Raw genomic sequence first — 20,694 nt, forward strand, 5'->3', positions numbered from 1 at the left:
GGTTTTTGAAAACCTTGCTGTTGTTTTTTCTTATTCTGATACTATATCCATTTGTTATGGTTATCTCTCATTAAGATTCCAGTTGCTCAGGTTATGATCATGGGGGCTCAGGTGAGCTTTATCTGCTTTGTCCTTCCAAGTTATCCTAGTATCAGTAATGCATAATTACTGAGTAAAAAGAAGCAATTCAGCAACTTAGAATGGGAATAACTCCTGAATAAATGAGAGGTCTCCATTCATATGCACTAAGTACTACACTATGACGTTTTGGCATTCCATTTGCCTTGGTCAGATTCCCTATTCTTTTTGAAGCCTGGAGAGAAAAATGAAATTGCTAAGGAAGAGGCCCTTTTGGCTGTCGTGCATATTTTTATCTCTCTCTTTTTCCAGTGCTAGAGATTGTTTCCAGCCCATTTAACTGCAAATTGAGCTCTCTGATCCCTCTAGTTTCTTATCTCCTTGGAAACCACTGTTATTACCTGATTTGTTCTTGTGTTGTAAAGGGAGGAAAGCTTTTAACTCAAAAGCTGCATGCAATCACTATGATTTTTTTAACCTTTTCCCAAATATTGTCAGTTAATAGACTTCATCCATTTTACTCAAAAATATGCCTTCTATTTCGACAGAAATCAACATTTGCATATACATTATAGCTTAAATTTTCATCTGCCAGTTATAAAAGCTATTTGAAAAATGATAGCTGACTTGTATATAGTTTTAAGGTTTATACAGCACTTTACTTATGTTATCTCATTAGATCTTCAAAACAACCCCAGGAGGTAGATGCCATTATTATCCTCATTTTACAGATGAGGAAATTAAGGCAAACAGGAATAAAGTGACTTGCCCAGGGTCACACAACTAATAAATTTCTGAGGCTGGATTCAAACTCAGGTCTTCCTCACTCCAGGCCAGAGGCTTGATCTGCCGCACTCTCAGCTGCTTTTAATTATTTTAGTGAGATCCTTTCTTTCAGAGTATTTTACACTACTCAGCTGGCACATCAAAAGATACAGCTAATTTGAAATATGTCTAATGGTACTTAGAAAACTGGGAAGTCACATTTATTGACATAAGCTGTAAATTTAGGCAAGCAGAGAAAATAATAGAATATATTTCATGATTGTAAGGAACTTCAGAGGTCATGTAGTCTGAACTTTACTGAAACCCGAATCCCTTCTCCTCTCTATCTGTAGATAAAGATATCTATCTCAAGATAAATCCCTAGAGCTGTTTATACTTTCTAGATATCTAGCTATATCTGTGCAGATATCTATTTCCTTCTATAGATAGATTATAAATAATATCCTTCATTTGAAAATCTCCGGTATTAGGAAACTCTACCTCTCAAGGTAGCCAGTTCCCTTTTTTTTTTTTAATAATTCTAGAGGTTAGGAAATTCTTATGTTATGCTGAAATCTGTCTCCTTGTAAACATTGGTCCCTAGGCTTACATTCTCAACCAAACAGAATAAGTTTAATTCTTCTTCTATATATATTAAATTCTTCCAAATACTTAAAGACAATAATCAAGTAAGTTCAGTTCAGCAACAGCTTACTAAGCTTGTACCATTTGCAGAGCATTTTGCTGTGTTGAAGGATATAGCAAGTTTACATAAGAAAACATCTACCTCTACTCTCAAGGATCGAGCAGAATATGTAAAAGGCATAGGATTAAAGATTTACAAATGGAGTGATCTAGTTCAACCCCCTCAATCTACAGGTGAGGAAACTGAGGCCAGAGAACTTAAATGACTAGCTTGTGTATATGTTTATATTTGTTTGCAGGTTGTCTCCCCCACTCTATTGTAAGCTTCTTGAGGGCAGAGACTGTCTTTTATCTCTTTTTGTGTCCCCCACACTTAGTACTGTACCTGGCATATAACAAGCACTTAATAATTATTTATTTATTGATTATCCAAGTTCTTATAGGTAGTAGGTGACCAAGGTGGGGCAGAGTTCCCCTGACTCCAAATCTAGTATTATTTCCACTGTTGGAGGATGTAACACGTACCTAAAATTAAATTAAAATAAGGCATATTTCTGTAGATAGCATTTATGGTTTACTGAATACTTTTCTCACAATATCCCTGTAAGGTAAGTATTGTAACATTATTATCCCATTTTACAGATTAGAAAGCTGAGGCCCAGAGAAGGTAAATGATTTGCCCAGAGTAGGCCTCAGAGTGTGGAGTCAAATGCAGGTTCTCTGACACCAAAACTAATATGCTTTCCACTGCACCAGCTTAAATGTGTTATTTAGATTAAAATAAAGTTTTGGAAATCTTAATGGGAGGAAAGTTGCTTCTAGCTAAAGGATCAAGGGATGGTCCATGGAGGAAATGATGTTTGAGTTAGACTTTAAAGGATAAGCTAGGATTTTAGGCAGAGGGAGAAAGCACAATGGAGAAAGGAAAGTTCAGGACATGTTTGGGACAGAAGGAGAAGTCTAGATTGTCTGGAATGTAAAGTATGAGATGGATCTGTAGGAGTCAGGTGGCATCAGGTTATTGGAGAGCCTTGGTTACCAGACCTAGACTTGTGAATTTTATTTAGTTGGCAACAGGGAGCCACTTGAGATTTTTAAGCATATGCTTCCTGCCTTTGTTCTATTTTCCTTTCAACAGTAGGAACGTCTTTTGAAAGGCTTTTGTAGTAGTCAAAGTAGGTAGTGATAAGAGCCTCTACTAGATTAGTGGCTGCTGATAGAAAACAACTGGGAGAGATGTTGCTTGGGATAGAATCTATAGGACTTCGTGGCAGGAAAGGAGAAGGAAGACACACCAAGGTTTCAGACATGGGAAAAAAAGCAAATGGTAGGAGAAGAAAGGGGTCAGAGGAGGAGGAGAGGAACTAACATGTGCTTTAAGCTTTGCTTACCTTTGATCCTCAGTTCTTTGATATGGATGCTGTTATCCCCATTTTACAGACCAAAAACTCAGGCTGGGAAAGGTTAAGTGACTTGCCCTAGGTCATATCTGATAGGTTCTTGAGGGAGGGATTTAACTCTGATCTTAGGGACTCCACATCCAGTGCTCTTGCCACTGTGTTACCTAGCTACATCTGACCACCAATAAGCATAGTGAGTTCAGAAGGTATTTGCATGTGGAGATGTCTGCACATTGATGAGCTGTCCCTGGAAAGCTGTCCTGTAGGCAGTTTGAGCTGTGAATCTTTGTTTTTGTTTTCTTTTCTGAAAGCTGAGAGTTTTCACTCTCACTTCAGTTATGATCATCAGAAAATTATATCATTGTCTTTTGAAATATATATCAGCTCTCTAACATGCTTGAAATCATTTTTCTCCTCACTGAGAAATAATTTGTCTTATTTTAAATTTTTAAAGTTATTTTAAAAATAATTTTCTGAAGGTAATGTTAGATGGCACATTGAATTGAGTCCTAGCCTAGGCTTGTAAAAAAAAAAAAAAAGACAAATTCAAATCCTGCCTCGTACACTTATTGACTTTGTGACCCTCTCATCACTTAGCTTTCCTCAGCCTCTGTTTCTTCTCTGTTAAATGACTTGATAGCCTTCTTCCATCGCTAACTCTTTGATCCTGTGATCTGAAGATTTTTCATGTATATGAAAAAAGTGACTTGGGTTTTACTAATTTACTTTGGAAATTTAGAGAAGTTAACTGTAACTATATATTAAGTATAGCAAGAAAGACCCTGTGTCAGCCAGAAGCCTTTAGGTTGTCTTTCTTTGTTCTTTGTAAGAGGTAGGTTGCCTTAGTCCATAGTGCCTGGAGGTTACATTTAGAGGTGTTGTTAATTATGTTGACTCTTCCTGTTATCTGAGTCAAATTAATTTTAGAGGTCTGGTAGGAAATATTGATGGCAACAACAAGAAACAAAGCTTAAAACCACCTCTGGAATAAATCTTAGTCACTCTTCACAGCTATTCATTTTTCTTATTAAGCCTTCAGAGGTTCTGTTGTGAGCAAAAGTCTTTCCCATCAGGGAGGCTCTCTACACCCCAGATGATCTCACAGTGAACCAAAGGAGATCAGGCCAGAGTCAGAGGTCCCATACCTCCTTTAGTTATCTGGCCAGATACACACAAACCAAAATTGCAACATACTGCTTAATATTAATGTTTTACCAGATAGTTTTAGCTTTTTTATGTGCAGTAATAAAACGCTATCTTTTAAATGGGATTTCCTATAGTTTTGATATGTCTAGAAGAATACATCTCCAAATTTTATAATGAAAGTCAATGGATAATTAACTCTCAGAAATTTTAGACATTCAGAAATATTTTAAGATAATTTTTTCATTTTTGCATATCATGAGGAGTCCTTTCATTTTAAAATAATAATTAAAAAGATTTTTGTCAATCAAGTATTTCCAGTGTGCCACCTTTTTAAAAAAATCATACCATCACCAGCTCTGATGGCACATACCTATAATCCCTGCCATTGGGTTAGCTATGAGGGTAGATCTTGTAAACTTTGGCATTGTGTGTTGAAGTGGGCTTTGTGTGTTGGGTGGCTGCACTAAGTCCTGCATTGATGGCCCACTGGAGAGATAGGCCCCTGGGCTACCTGGGAGAGGAATGAGCCAGCTAAATTGGAAACAGCAGATCCAACCTCACCTGCCTATCAGAGGTGGGATTAGGCTTCCAGCCTGGATTAGATGGGAAGATTTTTTTAAAAAAACAAAAATAGACAGCTCCCGTGGTGTTGTTTCTGATGGCCTAGATTACTGAATCAGCATACTTACTGATCTCCCTATTCCCAGCCTCTCCCACTAGTGTTTAAAGTCCTCTTTAGTCTCCCTCCAACCAAAGAGAAATCTCGAAGAGCAGTGTAACTCCCCTTTGAGGCTCTACCTATTTAATGTCAAAGGAACACTCAAGACTTTCTGAAAGAAGAACCCAGAAAGGTGGTTTTTCTTTGGGAAAATGATAGCAACTTAAATGCGTAATTCCTATTAAGATGATGTAGGAGGTAAAATATCCCTGTGTATTCCTTACTGTTGGCTAAGTAAGCTAATCCTAGATCTATCCCTGTCTGTTCCTCCTGAAAGTTTCATGGTCATAGAAATAATGATGCAGCAGTTGATGGAGAAAGGATGGAAATTCAAGTGGCTGAAATTGGGGGTACTGAAATGTATTTCCTTATTTCCAGGAAGGGAAGATGGGATAGTATGAAAGGGTTATTTATTCCTAGGATTAAAGTAGTTGACTTGTTGCCCTCTCCATTCTGCCAACCATTGCAGGGCAGAAAAATGACAGTGGGTTGGTAGGAAATCAGTTAAAGACATGATGATCCTCACTTGATCCTACCATTTCTGTTACTTATTGTCCTTTCTTTTTTCTAATAAATTTGAGAAAGCCATTCACATTCATTGCTTTCACTTCTCCTCTTACTCAATTCTTTTTTTTTTTTGCCATTGATTGACTTTAAAAAACATTATATATTTTTTCCCATTGCACGTAAAAACAATTTTAATATTTGTTTTTTGAAATTTGGGGTTCTGAATCCTCTTCTACCACTCCTTCCCTCCCTCCTTGAGAAGGCAGGTAGTTTGATTATATAGGTTATATGTGTGCAGTCATGGAAAACATATTTCCATATTAGCCATGTTGTGAAAGAAAACAGACAAGAAAAAAGAAAAGACAATTTTAAAAAGTATGCTTCAATCTTCATTCAGACTCAGTTCTTTCTCTGAAGGTGAACAGCATTTTTCATCTAAAGTCCTTTGGAATTATCTTGAACATTGTACAGTATTGCCGTTATTGTGTGTAATGTTCTCATGGCTCTGCGTACTTCCCTTTGCATCACTTCATATAAGTCTTTCCAGGTTTTTATGAAAGCATCTTGCTCATCATTTCTTATTGCACAGTAGTATTCTGTCACAATCATATACTACAACTTATTCAGCCATTCTCTTTGAGGAGCATCCCCTCAATTCTTTTGGTGGTTATTTGCCACCACAAAAAGAGTTGCTATAAATATTTTTGTAAATAGAGGTTCTTTTACTTTTTCCCCTTTTTTTTTTTTATCTCTCTAGGATACAGATCTAGTAGTCATATAGCTGGGCCAAAGGGTATGCATAGCTTTATAGCCCTTTGGGCATAGTTCCAAATTGCTTTCCAGAAATGGTGGGATCAGTTCACAGTTTCACCAACAGTACATTGGTGTCCCAGTTTTTCCACATCCCCTCCAATATTTGCCATTTCCCTTTTCTGTCATATTAGCCAATCTGATAGGTATAAGATGGTACCTTAAAGTTGTTTTAATTTGCATTTCTATTGATTTCTTCTTATGAAAACAGCCTGTTTATATCCTTTGACCATTCATCAATTGGGGAATGACTCATATTCTTATTACATATTTCGCTCAGTTCTCTATATATTTAAGAAATGATTTTTTCCCCCAGTTTTTACTTTCCTCCTAATCGTGGCTTCATTGGATTTGTTTGTGTAAAAACATTTAAATTTAATGTAATCAAAACTACCGTTTTATATCCTGTAATGCTCACTCGCTCTTTCCTGATTCATCTCTTTTTTTTTTTTTTAAAAGCAATCCGGGTTAAGTAACTTGCTCAAGGCTACACAGTCAGTTATTTCTGGATGTGGTGCTAAGTATCAGAGCCCAGATTTGATCCCAGATCATCCCAACTCTGGGACTGGTGTTCTTACTCACTGAGCCACCTGGCCACCCCTAAGCAATTGGGGTTAAGTAACTTGCTCAAGGTTACATGGCCAGGTGTTTCTGGGTGGGTGCTAAGTGTCTGAGCCTGGATTTGATCCCAGGTCATCCCAACTCTGGGGCCGGTGCTCTTACTCGATGTGCTACCTGGCCACACCCCTCTCCTACCCAATTCTAAATGCTTCAAAATCTCATCATTCAACTGAAACTGCCCTGTCCAGAGTTACTAGTGATCTCTGAATTGACAAATCTAATGACCTTTTCTTAATTCTCATCCTTATTGACCCCCTGTGCACCATCTGACACTGTAGGTCACCCTCTTCTCCTATCTATTTTATCTTCTATGTTTTTATGATTGCTTTTTCCTTTCTTTCCTACAGCTTCTTCTCAGGCTTTTTACTGGTTCTTCTGTGTCATTCCCCCTAAACATGGGTGTCCCCAAGGCTCTGTTCTGGGCCCTCTCATATCTTTCCTCTGTACTGTCTCACTTTGTGACCTCAGCACCTTCCTTGAATTCAGTAGTCATCTTTATGCAGTTGATCTGTCTATTCAGCCCTGGCCTCTTTCCTGAGCATCACTGACTGACTGCCTTTTGGACATCTCAGAGTGGATGTCTTATAGGCATTTCAAACTCAACATTCAAAATAGAACTTTTCCCCCATACTCCACTTTTTTAACTTCTCTATTATTGTCAAGGGGACCGCTTTTCACCCAGACCTGTAACCCCACGGTCATTCTTGACTCCTCACTCTCATTTATTCTATGTATACAATCTATTGCAAATCTTGTCATTTCTGCCTTCATCTCCCATATTTCCTTTTCTCTCCACTCACACATCTACAATACTAGTTCAAACTGTTATCACTGGCGCAATTAAGAGACGACTATTTACTGGTGAATTAAATGGAAACTTTCATTTGCTGAGAGTTGAGGTAGGGTAGATAATAGTGACTAAAAGTTAGCTGATTTGCCCAAGGTCACACAGGCAGTAAGTGTCAGTCACTTCAAATCCATTGCTCTTTCAACAATTTGGTTCAATTTTGTAGTGATTTATTAAGTGCCTACTATGTGTAAGATAACTGCTAGACACTAGGGGCACAAAGATAAAAATGAAACTGGCCTTGCCCCTGAGAAACTCCAATTTGATTAGGGAGGAAATGATTCTGAGAATAAGGAAAAGTAAAGTCATTTAGGAAGGGAGATACCACTGATAACTGGGGATGGGAAAGGCTTCTTGAAGGATGTAGCACCTAAGCTAAACCTTATATGGAGATAAGGACCTTAGGGGCAAAAGAATGCATTTTATCATGGAAAAATGAAGAGGTTAAATGTTGAGTTTAGAGAACTAATAGTCACTGCACTATTCCTCACATGTTAACCAAAACAAATCTTTTGTGATGGATGAAATGGAGTGTGGGAGGTATTTTGGGTAAGAGAGGCTTTCCTAGTGCCCCTCAGCTCATGTCACTTATCTATTCCACATATGCTTAAGGACAATGCTAGGAAGGGAGAGGGGAGAGGACAGTCTTTGTGTCCTTTAGCTCCCACCCATGCCAGAAAGAGGAGCTGACCAGTGCTTCTCTCTCTACCACCAACTTTCCATCTTAAACCTTGCCCATTTTTAACCTCAGTTAAGAAGTAAAGAAAAAGGGGCGGTTAGGTAGCACAGTGAGTAAGAGCACCAGCTCCAATGTTGAGATGACCTGGAGATCGAATCCCGGGCTCAGACACTTAGCACCCACCCAGAAACACTTGGCCGTGTAACCTTGAGCAAGTTACTTAACCCCAATTGCTTAGGGGTGGCCAGGTGGCTCAGTGAGTAAGAGCACCAGTCCCAGAGTTGGGATGATCTGGGATCAAATCTGGGCTCTGATACTTAGCACCACATCCAGAAATAACTGACTGTGTAACCTTGAGCAAGTTACTTAACCCCGATTGCTTAAAAAAAAAAAAAAGTAAAGAAAAAGAGACTTTCACTTCAAAATGGAAATGAACAACCCACCTTTCTCTGGTTTCTACCAATTGGAGAAGCTGAGTACTAAAAAAATACTGATGCTAGACAAGTAGAAAATCCTACTCACCTGTGTGCCCCTTAAATTGCTTATCCAGGGATTTTCAAATAAGCTTAAATCTTTGCTTTAGAGGATCCAGCTCAGCTTTGTTTTTTAAATTCTCTCCCTATATCCCCTCTCCCACTCCAGTCAGTGATCCCAGAAATGCACTATGGTGATCCTGTAGGCCCTCTCCACCATCAGTGACTAGTTTTCTTCATTTTAGAATAGCATTCTACACACTGGGAGTGCCCAAAGACAAGCATGCTTATCTTTGCTCAAGGTTTCTTCCCCACGAAGCTCCCAGGGAATAAAATATCCTTTACCTTAGGACATAGCCAGGAAAACCCAGGTCTGTGTTAAGTAGATCCTCCTTGATCTAGGGATTTACCACTTGGGAGTTAGGATGGGATTAGAATCTAATCATAGGACCTAAGCTTCCAGCATAGCTAATTCCCCCTCAAATTACTAACTAAAATTTGTAGTCCTTAGTACTTTGAATTCATAGCTGTCTTGTAGTATAGTAGAACATGATGTTAGATTTTTTAAAATCATCTAACAGTGTAACAAAAAATTAAAGGAGAAACCAATTATTTGTCTTATGTATAATTGTGTGAAATACTTTCCATTTTCTGTTTTTTTTTTTGTTTAAACTATACTAAAAACTAGAAATTAAATAGAAAAGTCTATTTGCCAGGTTAGTGTTCTAATTTATTGGTAATAATATTGAGTTAAATAAAAATCTGGTATAGCTTCCATTAGAGCTTAATTTATATTCATTTTTTAAGACAATAAGTAATCAAAAAACTGTATTAGGAAACACTGAGTTTAGATATCTATAAATCTAAGACAATAAGTTTTTTTGTGATTTGTATTGTAGATATTTTTCCATCAAATTGGGAGTATTAACTCCTTTTGCGGTACACTGCAAAAGTGGGGTTTTATAAGAGAAAAAGGAGTTAGAATTGATAGAAGAACCTTGCTTTACAGACCTAGTGACCTTGATCTTTTCTGAAAACCGGCCTGCAACAGTTACCATGGTAACAGCATTGTTGGGGGCATTTTCATTATTGTTTCAAAGGTTATTTTTCACGTTGTGTTATGTCAGTCACTATATGATTTTATAAGAATGGAGGGTATTAATTCTGTGCCTCTGGATCATATAAAAAAAATAAAGTCAGCCTCCTCCTAGAAGATTAAGTGTAGAACATTAATAAGCAGTCTTCATCTTTTGTGTTAAAAATGGAACATACTACAAACATTTCAGCATTCTTGATTTTCCTTTATTGATTTTATACTCAAAAAAATCTTTAGCTTCTCAGCTGGTGTCCATATTTTAAGTATTGAGGTTTCAATGCAAAGATGAATTTGAAGCAAACTCCAAAAGGTTGGGTTTTTTTTTTTTTTTTTTTGCTTTTTTGTGGGTTTTTTTTTTCCTTTGGACTAGAGGTAAAGGGATAAGTACCCATGAAGAGTTGACCATTATGAAATGGCCATTGTGTAGTCCTTGGAGTTTCTTGCGTCTGTCATCTAAAAAAAAAGAACCAGGGAGAGCCCATATGGAGATCAAATAATAGAATAAGCTATTGTGCTCTAATTTCTAACCTGTCAAGGAAAATGACATTTTGTTAGAATTTTCTAATGTTTTTTTTATAATAGAGTCTAACCTCTCCTTGCAAATTATTTCATAATTCTTTTGTAGGTTTAGCTGTTTAATGCTCTCTGACTGTGTAGAACAAATAAAATCTTCACAATTATTGTTCATTTTGATTAAGGCTTTTGTTAGGGACCTACTATTAACCTAAAAACATGGTTTTACTCTTTAAAACACTAGGAAAAATAATATTATATTTTATATTAGGATATTTTCCCCCAGTATCTAACTCTGATATAGATGTCCTTTGTTCAAAATTCCCTTGGGACCATTGTAGCAGAATTCCCAGTTGTTTGAATAACTGTTCATTTTTCTGTATCAGAAAGTCCCTCCTCTCTGGAGTACAGGCAGTCTGTTATCCCACTTCCATGCCATATAATATTCCAAACTTTCAAACTATTTTTTTTTGCACAAGTTAGAAATGCCAGTTGTACTTTGACTTTATGATAGAAAAAATTTTCATATTCTTCATAGTCTTCAGTTAAATTTCTTTTTAGATATAAAAAAGTCACAACTTCAGAAAATTTAGCTAGGTCATTAATTTTATAATGAACTAATTATTAATATAGTCTGATGAGTATTTCACCCTTATATGATTTACCCTGATAAAATTGTTTTAAGGAAAAAAACAAAAAAAATAAGATTTTTTTTCTAATAGTTTAAATGATTTTTAAAAATGATTTCCAATTGAAAATTTTTGTTTCAGTACTTTTTCTATTTATAGTTGATGTAAATGTTCAAAACAGGATTCAAGTCTTCCTTCTGGCTCATTCTGGGTATGTGACCCTGGGCAAGTCATCTAACCTTTCAGTTTTCTAGGTAAATCTTAAGTCTGTAAGCTGGAGAAAAGGTAAAAGGTATTGATTTACATTGGTAGGAGTTTCAAAACTCTGGAATTCCTTTTGTAGGTGAAATCAGAGGCCTAGTAACTTTCCTTATCTCTTTAAAAATAACACAGATTCTCTCAGCCAGATAACATCTTGGGAATCTTTTCTTTAGTCATCTTTGTTTTTAAAACTGATTTTACAACGAACAGCTGATGTTTAACATTTTCACATAGGTTTTTTTTTAAGATATTCATATGCATAAGGGACAGTATATGTTTATACATACTGTTGTAATGAGGCATAGAAAAGAGAAAGGGGTGATTTTTGTGTTATCTAAAATAAGTGGAGCTGTAAATTGATTATGACTACAACATATGGAGGAGTTTGTCCAGGGAAACAATTATAGAGAATTTTTAAATGGTTTCTTTATGATATACTTTTATAGTTTTTCTTACTGCATACCATAGATTTTTTATTACATTTAAATTGTCATAACCAGTAAAAGTTATAATTATCAAGTTATTTATTATTGATAGATTTTATAAGCATTTAATGAGGGGACTGTTTCTTTTTTAAAAGTAGTTTCCCCAATATCCTCTGCCCTCCCAGAGAGCCTTCTCCTATAACAAATAACATTTTTAAGACAAGAAGAGGAAAAATTTAGCACAGTTAATCAATACATTGAAAAAGAGCAAAAACATATGGAGTGGGTTTTGGAGCATCTTCTCATTTCTCTTAAGCCATGCTTGTGCTTTATAGTTTTCTAACATTCACTTTGTGTATGAGATGGGATGGAGATTTATGTTGCTGTACTCACTGTTTTCTTGGTTTGCTTGCTTCCTTCTTTATCAGTCTCTGTAGATTTTTCCATGCTTCTCTCTGTTCATCACATTCATAATTTCTTGCAGCAAAGTAATATACTACTGCATTCATGTACCACAATTTGTTTAGCATTTTCAAATTGATGTACCTGAACTTTCTAATTTTTTTCTACCAAAAAAAGTGCTGGTATAAATGTTTTGATGCATATGAGGACTTTATTATTAATGGCCTCTTAAGTATAAGCCCAGTAATGGAATTCTCTTAGGTCACTTTGTTTACTTAATTCCAAATTGTTTTCCAAAATGGTTAAACCAATTCATACCAACAATACAGCAGTGTGTGTACCTGTCTTCCCAGAGCTCCTCCAATGTTAACTGTTGTTATCTTTGCCAGTTTGCAAACTGTGAGGTAGAATGTCATGGTTCTTTTGATTTTCATTTTGCTTATCATTAATGATTTGAAGCATTGTTTTATATGGTTGTTAATACTTGGGAATTATTTTGAAAACTTCATATTCTTTGACCACTTATCTATTAGGCAGTGACTATTTGAAATACATACATACATATTCACATATCTGTTAATTGTTTATATATCTAGGATACCAAACCCTTATCAAAAATATCATAAGAAGATTTTTTTTCATTCCATTTGGCTGCTTCCCTTCTTATCCTAGGAACATTAATTTTTCTTTGCAGAAGCCTTTGCTTTCATGTAATGAAAGTAATCCATTTTGTCTTTTTGAATTGCCTCTGTCTCTTGTTTTGTTATTAATACATCTCAGATTTACCCATAGCTATGACAGGTATATGATCTGCTTCTTTTCTATTTTTTTTTGGTAGTATGATTTTTAATATTAAGGTCACATATCCATTTAGAATGTATTGTGGAACATGATGTAAGATATTAGTCTAAGCCTAATTTCTGGCAGACTGCTTTCTAGTTTCCCTAGCAGTTTTTTTAAAAAAACCTAATAATTAATGTTTTCTTGAGTAATTTATGTTTTCTGCTTTATCAAATACTGGGATGTGTTCCTTTGTTTCTTATTCTCCATGAGGTGAATATTTCAAAGTTGTAAATCATAATTTTGGGGAAATAATTTTAAATATTTTTCATAATTCTTAAAGATTTTTAATAAAGAAAATAAGAAACAATTATGTCGGTTTCCTCATCTCTAAAATAAGGGGTTTGGTCTAGATGGTGTCTGAGGTCTCTGCCCTTTCTAAATCTGTGATTTTATATAGTATTCAGTATTTGTTCAAATTTTTACTGTCTTCTTGGTACTGTAAGAAGAATACAGGGTATAGGTTAGCTGTGGTGCCCTTCCCTTTAGACATTTGCAAAACTTTAAATATACTTCAAAATAACTGTGATCATCATTGTGGTAACTCCCTCTATTATAATTCTATTCTCCCTCTATGGGTAAAGATCACAATCCATTTGCCCTGTCTTATTGTGTCCAGTCATTGTCCACACCTTCATAATTAAAGGATCTAGTCCAAATATGGGTAGTGTTCCTCTAGAAATTTTAACATTCCATGAGTGCCAGTGTACATCAGAATGTTACTTTGTTATCCCTCACTCATTCATTTCCTTGATATCTTTGATGTTATACTACAGCCTACTTATGTCCACCATAGGTTTGTTTATTGCCCTTTGGGTAATTGTACTTTTTATTCTTTAGAATCTAATATCCCATGGTTTGTAGACTCATAGCATCATTGGAATATTGATATTAAAAATGAGGTTTTCTGTCCAGGAGCAGCTTGGAAACATTGAAAAACACAGTTTCCAAAATGCAATCCATGCTTTCTCATGTTCAGCCCTAAACCCAGCTCATTATCATTAAGTGAGTTCAGTCTAAAATATAAATACTGACAGACTAATAACTCCATTGACAACACAACCACTTTGTATGTCATGATGTGGACAATATTCATTCTTCACTTATATGTTTTTCCTCCTGTTTGGATTACAAAATGAATCACTTTCAAGTAGCCATTGAGGAGGCCGTATAATATTCTGGGTCTTGGTACAGTCAGTGCAGTGACTCCATTCTATCCCTCACCCTCTGTATCTGATCATTTATCAGGTGTTATTGATTTTGCCTCTAAAGCAACTTTTCTCCTTCTTTTATACCCTGACTTAGCCCCACATTATATACATAAATCACACAGTTGTTTAAGTGCATATACATTAAATATATATTTATTTGAATTTGCTCTGTAGAAAGAATGTCAGGTAATTAAATTGAATTTACAAATTTATGCCTAATTACTGTTCACCTAGCAAGACTTTCTGTAGAAATGGACAGGACTTAAAAGTTGGAGTAAAGTGTCGTAAGTTGCTGTAACTCTCCCATATTCACCTCAAAACAGCCATAAAATAGTGCCCCCAAAGAAATCCTGGAATAGCAGAACCAACAAAAAGATGGGGTAAAAAAATCGTTTAGCCCAGGAAACTTAGCAGATTAGCACAAGAAGGTCTGTTTCACTTGGGTAAAAGGAGAGCGCAATCCAGGGCAGGAAGTGTCTCAGCAACTCAGCAGTGAGCCCTGCCTCAGCAAAGCAGCCAGAGATCCTGAGCCCCAGTGTGGTGGAACAAGCAAACACCAACGTCAGAACATCCCCCCCAACATGCCTCAGCAGAGCCAGAGCTAAGGACAGACAGACTCCATCTCTGAGAACCTACCCCCGCTCTCATCAGTCTTGGTATAAAGAGGAAATCATGTACACAATCAGTTGATTATAAAAAACTATCTTACTGAACAGGAAAGGCCTTCTGGCCTTAATCTGTGGTGGTAGACAAAAACAAAACATTGTCAAGAAGAGAAAGAGTGAAAGGAGAGAGAGGACAAACAGGATAGAGGGAAATGCACAGTTAGTAATCACAACTGTGAATGTGAATGGGATGAAATCTCCCATAAAATGGAAGCAGATAGCAGAGTGGATCAAAAACTAAAATCCTACAATATGTTACTTACAAAAAACACACTTGAAGCAGAGAGACAGACAGAGTAAAGGGTTGGATCAGAATCAGTTATGCTTCAGCTGAAATTAAAAAATAGTAGGGGTAGGGGGTGGCTAGGTGGCACAGTGAAGGGAGCACCAGCCCTGTAGTCAGGAGGACCTGAATTCAAATCAGGCCTCAGACACTTAACACAAAAACTAGCCATGTGACCTTGGGCAAGTCGCTTAACCCCAAATGCCCTCAAAAAAAAAAAAATAGTAGGGGTAGCAATCCTGATCTCAGACAAAGCAAAAATAAAAATAGACCTAATTAAAAGAGATAAGGTAGGAAATTACATTTTGCTCAAAGTGGTATAGCATCCATATTCTTTTTTTTTCTTTTTTTTTTTTTTTAAGCAATTGGGGTTAAGTAACTTGCTCAAGGTTACATGGACAGTTATTATTTCTGGGTGTGGTGCTAAGTATCTGAGCCCGGATTTGATCCGGGTCATCCCGACACTGGAGCTGGTGCTCTTACTTGCCAAGCCACTTGGCCGCCCCTTAGTATCCATATTCTTAAAGAAGTTAAGTAAGTTACAGGTTCATTACCAAATAAGAGGTAGCATTATGAAATGTAAAATAGATAATTTTGATTATATTAAATTAAAAAGCTTTTGCACAAACAAAACCAATGCAACCAAGATTAGAAAGAAAACAAAGCTGGGAAACAGTCATTATAGCACACATCTCTGATAAAGGCCCCATTTCTCAAATATATGGAGAACTGAGACAAATATATGAGAATACAAGCCATTTCCTAATTGATAAATGGTAAAAGGATATGAACAGTTTTCAGATGAAGAAATCAAAGCTCTCTATAGGCATATGAAGAAGTACTCTAAATCTCTTTTGATTAGAGACATGCAAATATAAACAACTCTGAGATACCACCTCATTCTTATCAGATTGATAATATGACCAAAAAAAGCAAAATGATAAATGTAGAGGATGTGGGAAAATTGGGACACTAATGTGCTGTTGATGGAGTTGTGAACTGATCCAACCATTCTGGAGAGCAGTTTGTGCACCAAACCTTATATAGAGAGCTTTGATTACTTCATTGTCTGTCATACCTTTTAGCACGTCCAGATAAAAAACTGATGGACTCTAAATGTAGATTAAAGCATACTTTTTTCACTTTCTTTGTTTTCATGGTTTTTATCCTTTTTTTTTTTTTGCAACTGTAACTAATATGGAAATTTTGTTTACATAATAGCACATGCATAACCTATATGTCATTGCCTACCATTATAGCAAGAGAGGAGGGGAGGGAGTAAGAACAATTTGAACTTAAAATCTTGTAAAAATTAAATTCTAAAATACTAATGAAATTCCACAGTGCTCAAAATTGTCTTGTCATGTAATTGGGGGAAAAATACTTTTAAGAAAAGAAAATTAGAAACATGTATGATAAATGGGGGGAAAAAAGAATGTGATATAGGTGCAATGACGGGGTTTCAATGACTGAGTTTTCTGACTAAAACAATGAGTATTGACTAGAAGTAGAGGTATTCTTTTTTCATGCAGTGAGATGGACAGCTTTGACTCTTCTGAGACAAGTGATCAGGAGTTTATTGTTTATTAAGAATGGATGGGAAGCAGTGTTAAAAGTCAAATAAGTAATTTTACACACATAGTAATTTTACATACACACAAGATTATTTTCCTAGGGCACATAGAATCAATTAAATGAAAAGCAAGATTAGAAACTGAAAATCTAAGTAAGGAAGGTCTACTTGTAAGATCGCCAACCAAGGAATTTAGTAGTGAAAATGGAGAAGGAAAAAAGGTCAGTCTACTTGACTTTTCAAAATTGATAAATGTTTGTGGATAAAAATGAACCATTGATATAACCTCTTTAGACTTTCAAAAAAATCTTCTGATGAGGCTCCATATTGAATGCTGTTTTCAAAAAATCTAGTTTCCTTCAGTTTAATACTTGGAAGGATCCATGATTTCATCAGTAGTAACCTAAACACAAATCCCATATACCTCCACTTTTTGTCATTTCTTCTCTGTACTGTCCTAGAAATCTTCCATTGAGGTTCATATATTTGGCAACAATAAAGAGCTGGCTCAGAGATAGGGAATAAAACATAGGAACAAATGGAGACTTCTCTGAATAGAGACATACAAACATTTAGGTTGGGCAGAGATCAGAGTTGGAACCTGTCTTAATGTTTTTACAGATGACCTAAAGGAGTAAAAATTTCTTTTTGTAAATAACACCAAAAACACCGAATCATCTTAATAAAGAAGTACGGAAACGCTGAGCCAGGAGGAATAAATTGTGTAAGGCTGTTGAGAATAGTCAGAAAAGTAGTGAATACAGGTCTTTGTAAAGGAAAAGAGAATGCTAATCATCCTCTCCCAGCACCTCCTCCCACCATCTCTATCACTGAATCCTATCTCTCTGGGACACGTTTTTGAAAACTTCTCGGTGTTAGGGCTCTTCCTTATGGAAGTCCTCCTGTCGGCCTTGTCAGCTTGTTAGAATAGGAGCTCCTTGAAGATAGAAGTTATTTCATTCTTTTTCTTTGTATTCCCAGCACTTACCACAGTACCAATATGTCATGGGCACTTCTTAAATTTTTTTTTTATGTTCTGATTGATTGATAAATTTAACGAAGATGACTAAAGATTCAAGCACGGCCCCAAAACGTAGAATACTGGCTTTCAGGGAGGATGGTGGCAGAAAGAATGTGGGCCTTCTGCCCTCTCACACTCTCTTACTTCCCTTTGTACCTCTCTTCCTGTGCTCCTGGTTATCTGATACTATTTGAAGCATAGTTTTATTTTGTAGCTTGAGTACAGGTACATAATAGTGATGATAATGTTAATAGTATTAGCATTTTTATAGCACTTTAAGACTTCCAAAATGCTTTACAAATATTCTCTCATTTCACCTTCACAGCAACCCTTGAAAGTAAGTACTGTTGTTATTCACAATGTATAGATGAGGAGACTGAGTCTGGCAAAAGTTAAGTGACTTGCCTAGGGTCACAAAGCTAATAAGTATCAGAGGTTGGATTTGAACTCAGGTCTTCCTAACTCTTATTTGTTGCATCACCAGCTGCCTCCTCCTTTCATTCTCAGATGCCATATCCAGTTAAATTATGATGAATTGCTTGCAGATAAATGTACATTTGTTTTCTTAAATGACTGAGTTTTGCTTAAATTGTACATCTGATGATTGTTTTATTTTTTTCCTCTGAATTAGTGGTGTTTGATAAAAGAAAAGTTACCTCTCTTAGCATGCCATGAGCACCCTCCTCCTCCATTGTTAAAAGAGTTTTCTTAGGGGCGGCCAGGTAGCACAGCGAGTAAGAGCACCGGCTCCAGTGTTGAGAACACCTGGAGATCGAATCCCGGGCTCAGACTCTTAGCACCCACCCAGAAACACCTGGCCGTGTAACCTTGAGCAAGTTACTTAACCCCAATTGCTTAGGGGTGGCCAGGTGGCTCAGCGAGTAAGAGCACCGGCTCCAGTGTCGGGATGACCTGGATCAAATCCGGGCTCAGATACTCAGCACCACACCCAGAAATAATAACTGGCCGTGTAACCTTGAGCAAGTTACTTAATTCCAATTGCTTAAAGAAAAAAAGACAAAAGCAATTTAATGAGTGAACTCACTTGTTAATTGTAGTAATCATATCCATATAAAATTTTGGTTGTTTTCCTTATCTAATGCTTCCACCTCCCTTTATTATTGTTCCCTGTTTTATAGTGGTAAAGAATATATGGGGGCAGCTAGGTGGCGCAGTGTATAGTGCACCTGCCCAGGAGTCATGAGGACCTGAGTTTAAATCTGGCCTCAGACACTTAACACACAAAAAAAAGACTAGCCGTGTGACCTTGGGCAAGTCACTTAACCCCAACTGCCCTACAAAAAGCAAAAATATCTATATATATGACACATAAACTATAGCGTTACCTGAGTTCTGTCTATAAGTTGAAAGTGATCTTTGCTACTCACATCTTCCCAGAGCACTGTGTGTATTTTTCCTTTGTTCCTCTCTGATTCCATCTTGGATCATACTTACTTTTCCATACATTATGCCCCTTTACCTACCCCTGCCACTGAAATGTAACTACTTGAGGATGTTTTTTATCTTCCCGTACCCTGCATCTTACAATGCTTGATAATGTTTAAATGAATGAACCCTGAGAGAGAATTTTCCCCTCTTCTAACCCTAGATAGTTTGATGGAGTGAGGTTTTTTTAAGGATGGGACATCCATGGGCATGTTTGTAAGTAGCTAGGAAGGAGCCACTAGATATGGAGAGATTTCATGAAGATGAGAGAAAGGAGTGTGCAGTCTCCTGGAGAGGATGGAATGAGATTAAAGATCTTTGTTGAGGGATTTGCCTTAGCAGGTAGAAAGGCCCCCTCTTCATGTGAGATGGATGAAAGTAGTAGAGGAATATGCTTTAGTGATATTAGATGAGAAGAAAAACTGAGTTCTTCATAAATTCTCTTTTTTTTTTTAGTGAAATGAGCCAAAGCCCCCTGCTGAGAGAGTGGGAAAGGGATACTTTGTGTGTACCCGGTGGGGGTGGAGGGTGGTCTTAAGAAGGACAGTGTTTGAAATAACTATGTGATGAGTAGAATGGAGAATTGATTAGGAAGGTATAAAAGGCTTCCTTCTAGTCTCCACTAAAGTCCCACCTTGTACAGGAAGCCTTGGCCAGCCTTTAATTTTAATACCTTTCCTCTAATACTCCCAATTTATCCTGTATACAGCTTGTTTGTACATAGCTGCATGTTTTTGTATATTCCCCTATTAGACTATGAGCTGCTTGAGATCAGGGAGATTTTTGTCTTTCTTTATCCCCAGTACCTTCATAGTAGGTGCTTAATAAATGCTAGGTGACTGATTGACAGGAACTTTTTCTTATCTGTTTCTCCTAGTTTCTCCTACCATTTTTTCATCCAAAAAGGAATTTGTGGGTGCAGAACTCTAAGTACATTTCTGTTTGTTTTTGAAACAGTCATAGTCATTACTGTCAATATACCCACCCTCCACTGTGCTGCTTCTGAAGGTGGCAGGTGTGTAGTAAATGGAAGCTTACAGCAGAATAGCAATGACTAGATTTTCTGTCCTCCTGAGCTTCACTGAAGAGAGCTATTAGATTTTTCCAGTATAAATTAAGATGTAATTGCTTTCCTAGAGCAATATGCTATTTTCTGTACATTCCCTGAATGCCAATGAAGGCAGATGAGGTAGGGATGATGCCATACAAAAGTTCCGTAGGGATGAGATAGATCAAATGAAGGTAAGAATGAAGGCTGCAGATTAAATCAGACCAAAACATAAAGAATATCATGGAATAGGATTTTACTTCAGCATTTTTAGAGGACTAATAAATGAACTCTGAGATATTCAGAGTTTAGTTTTTCTTTGAAACCAATAATGATATTGTGTATTTAATATATAATGAAATTGGCATAAGAGAGGGAAAATAGTAACTCCGGGTGACTTCTAAAGAATTATGCAGCACTCTTGGAGGGCAGAAAGAGTTCCAGTTCTTCTACTAACTAGCTGTGTGACTCTGATGTCATGTCCTCTTAAAAAATGAAGGACAAACAAGAACAACGTGACTTTGAACAAATTGCTTAACCTCTGTGAGCCTCAGGTTCCCTAGCTTATAATGGGAGGATTGAATGAGATGAT

At 36.6% G+C, this 20,694-nt stretch overlaps 1 protein-coding gene across 2 annotated transcripts in view; it reads left to right on the forward strand.

Moving 5' to 3' along the window:
• The window catches only part of XPR1 (xenotropic and polytropic retrovirus receptor 1), a 230,753-nt gene that overhangs the window by 166,635 nt on the left and 43,424 nt on the right, over nt 1-20,694 (forward strand). The window contains exon 12 of one of the 2 annotated variants that reach the window (XM_069074364.1): nt 1,579-1,828. The exons of the other annotated variant lie outside the window; for it this stretch is intronic. Coding sequence (XP_068930465.1) covers nt 1,579-1,754 — 176 coding nt within the window. The 3' untranslated portion in view covers nt 1,755-1,828. Of the gene's footprint in view, nt 1-1,578; nt 1,829-20,694 lie in introns of those variants that run through there. 2 annotated transcript variants of the gene reach the window in all.

This window comes from Petaurus breviceps, unplaced genomic scaffold (genome assembly GCF_028583685.1).
Source record: "Petaurus breviceps papuanus isolate PSGF00001 unplaced genomic scaffold, PetGlider_PUasm1.0 90895, whole genome shotgun sequence".
NCBI lineage: Eukaryota > Metazoa > Chordata > Mammalia > Diprotodontia > Petauridae > Petaurus > Petaurus breviceps.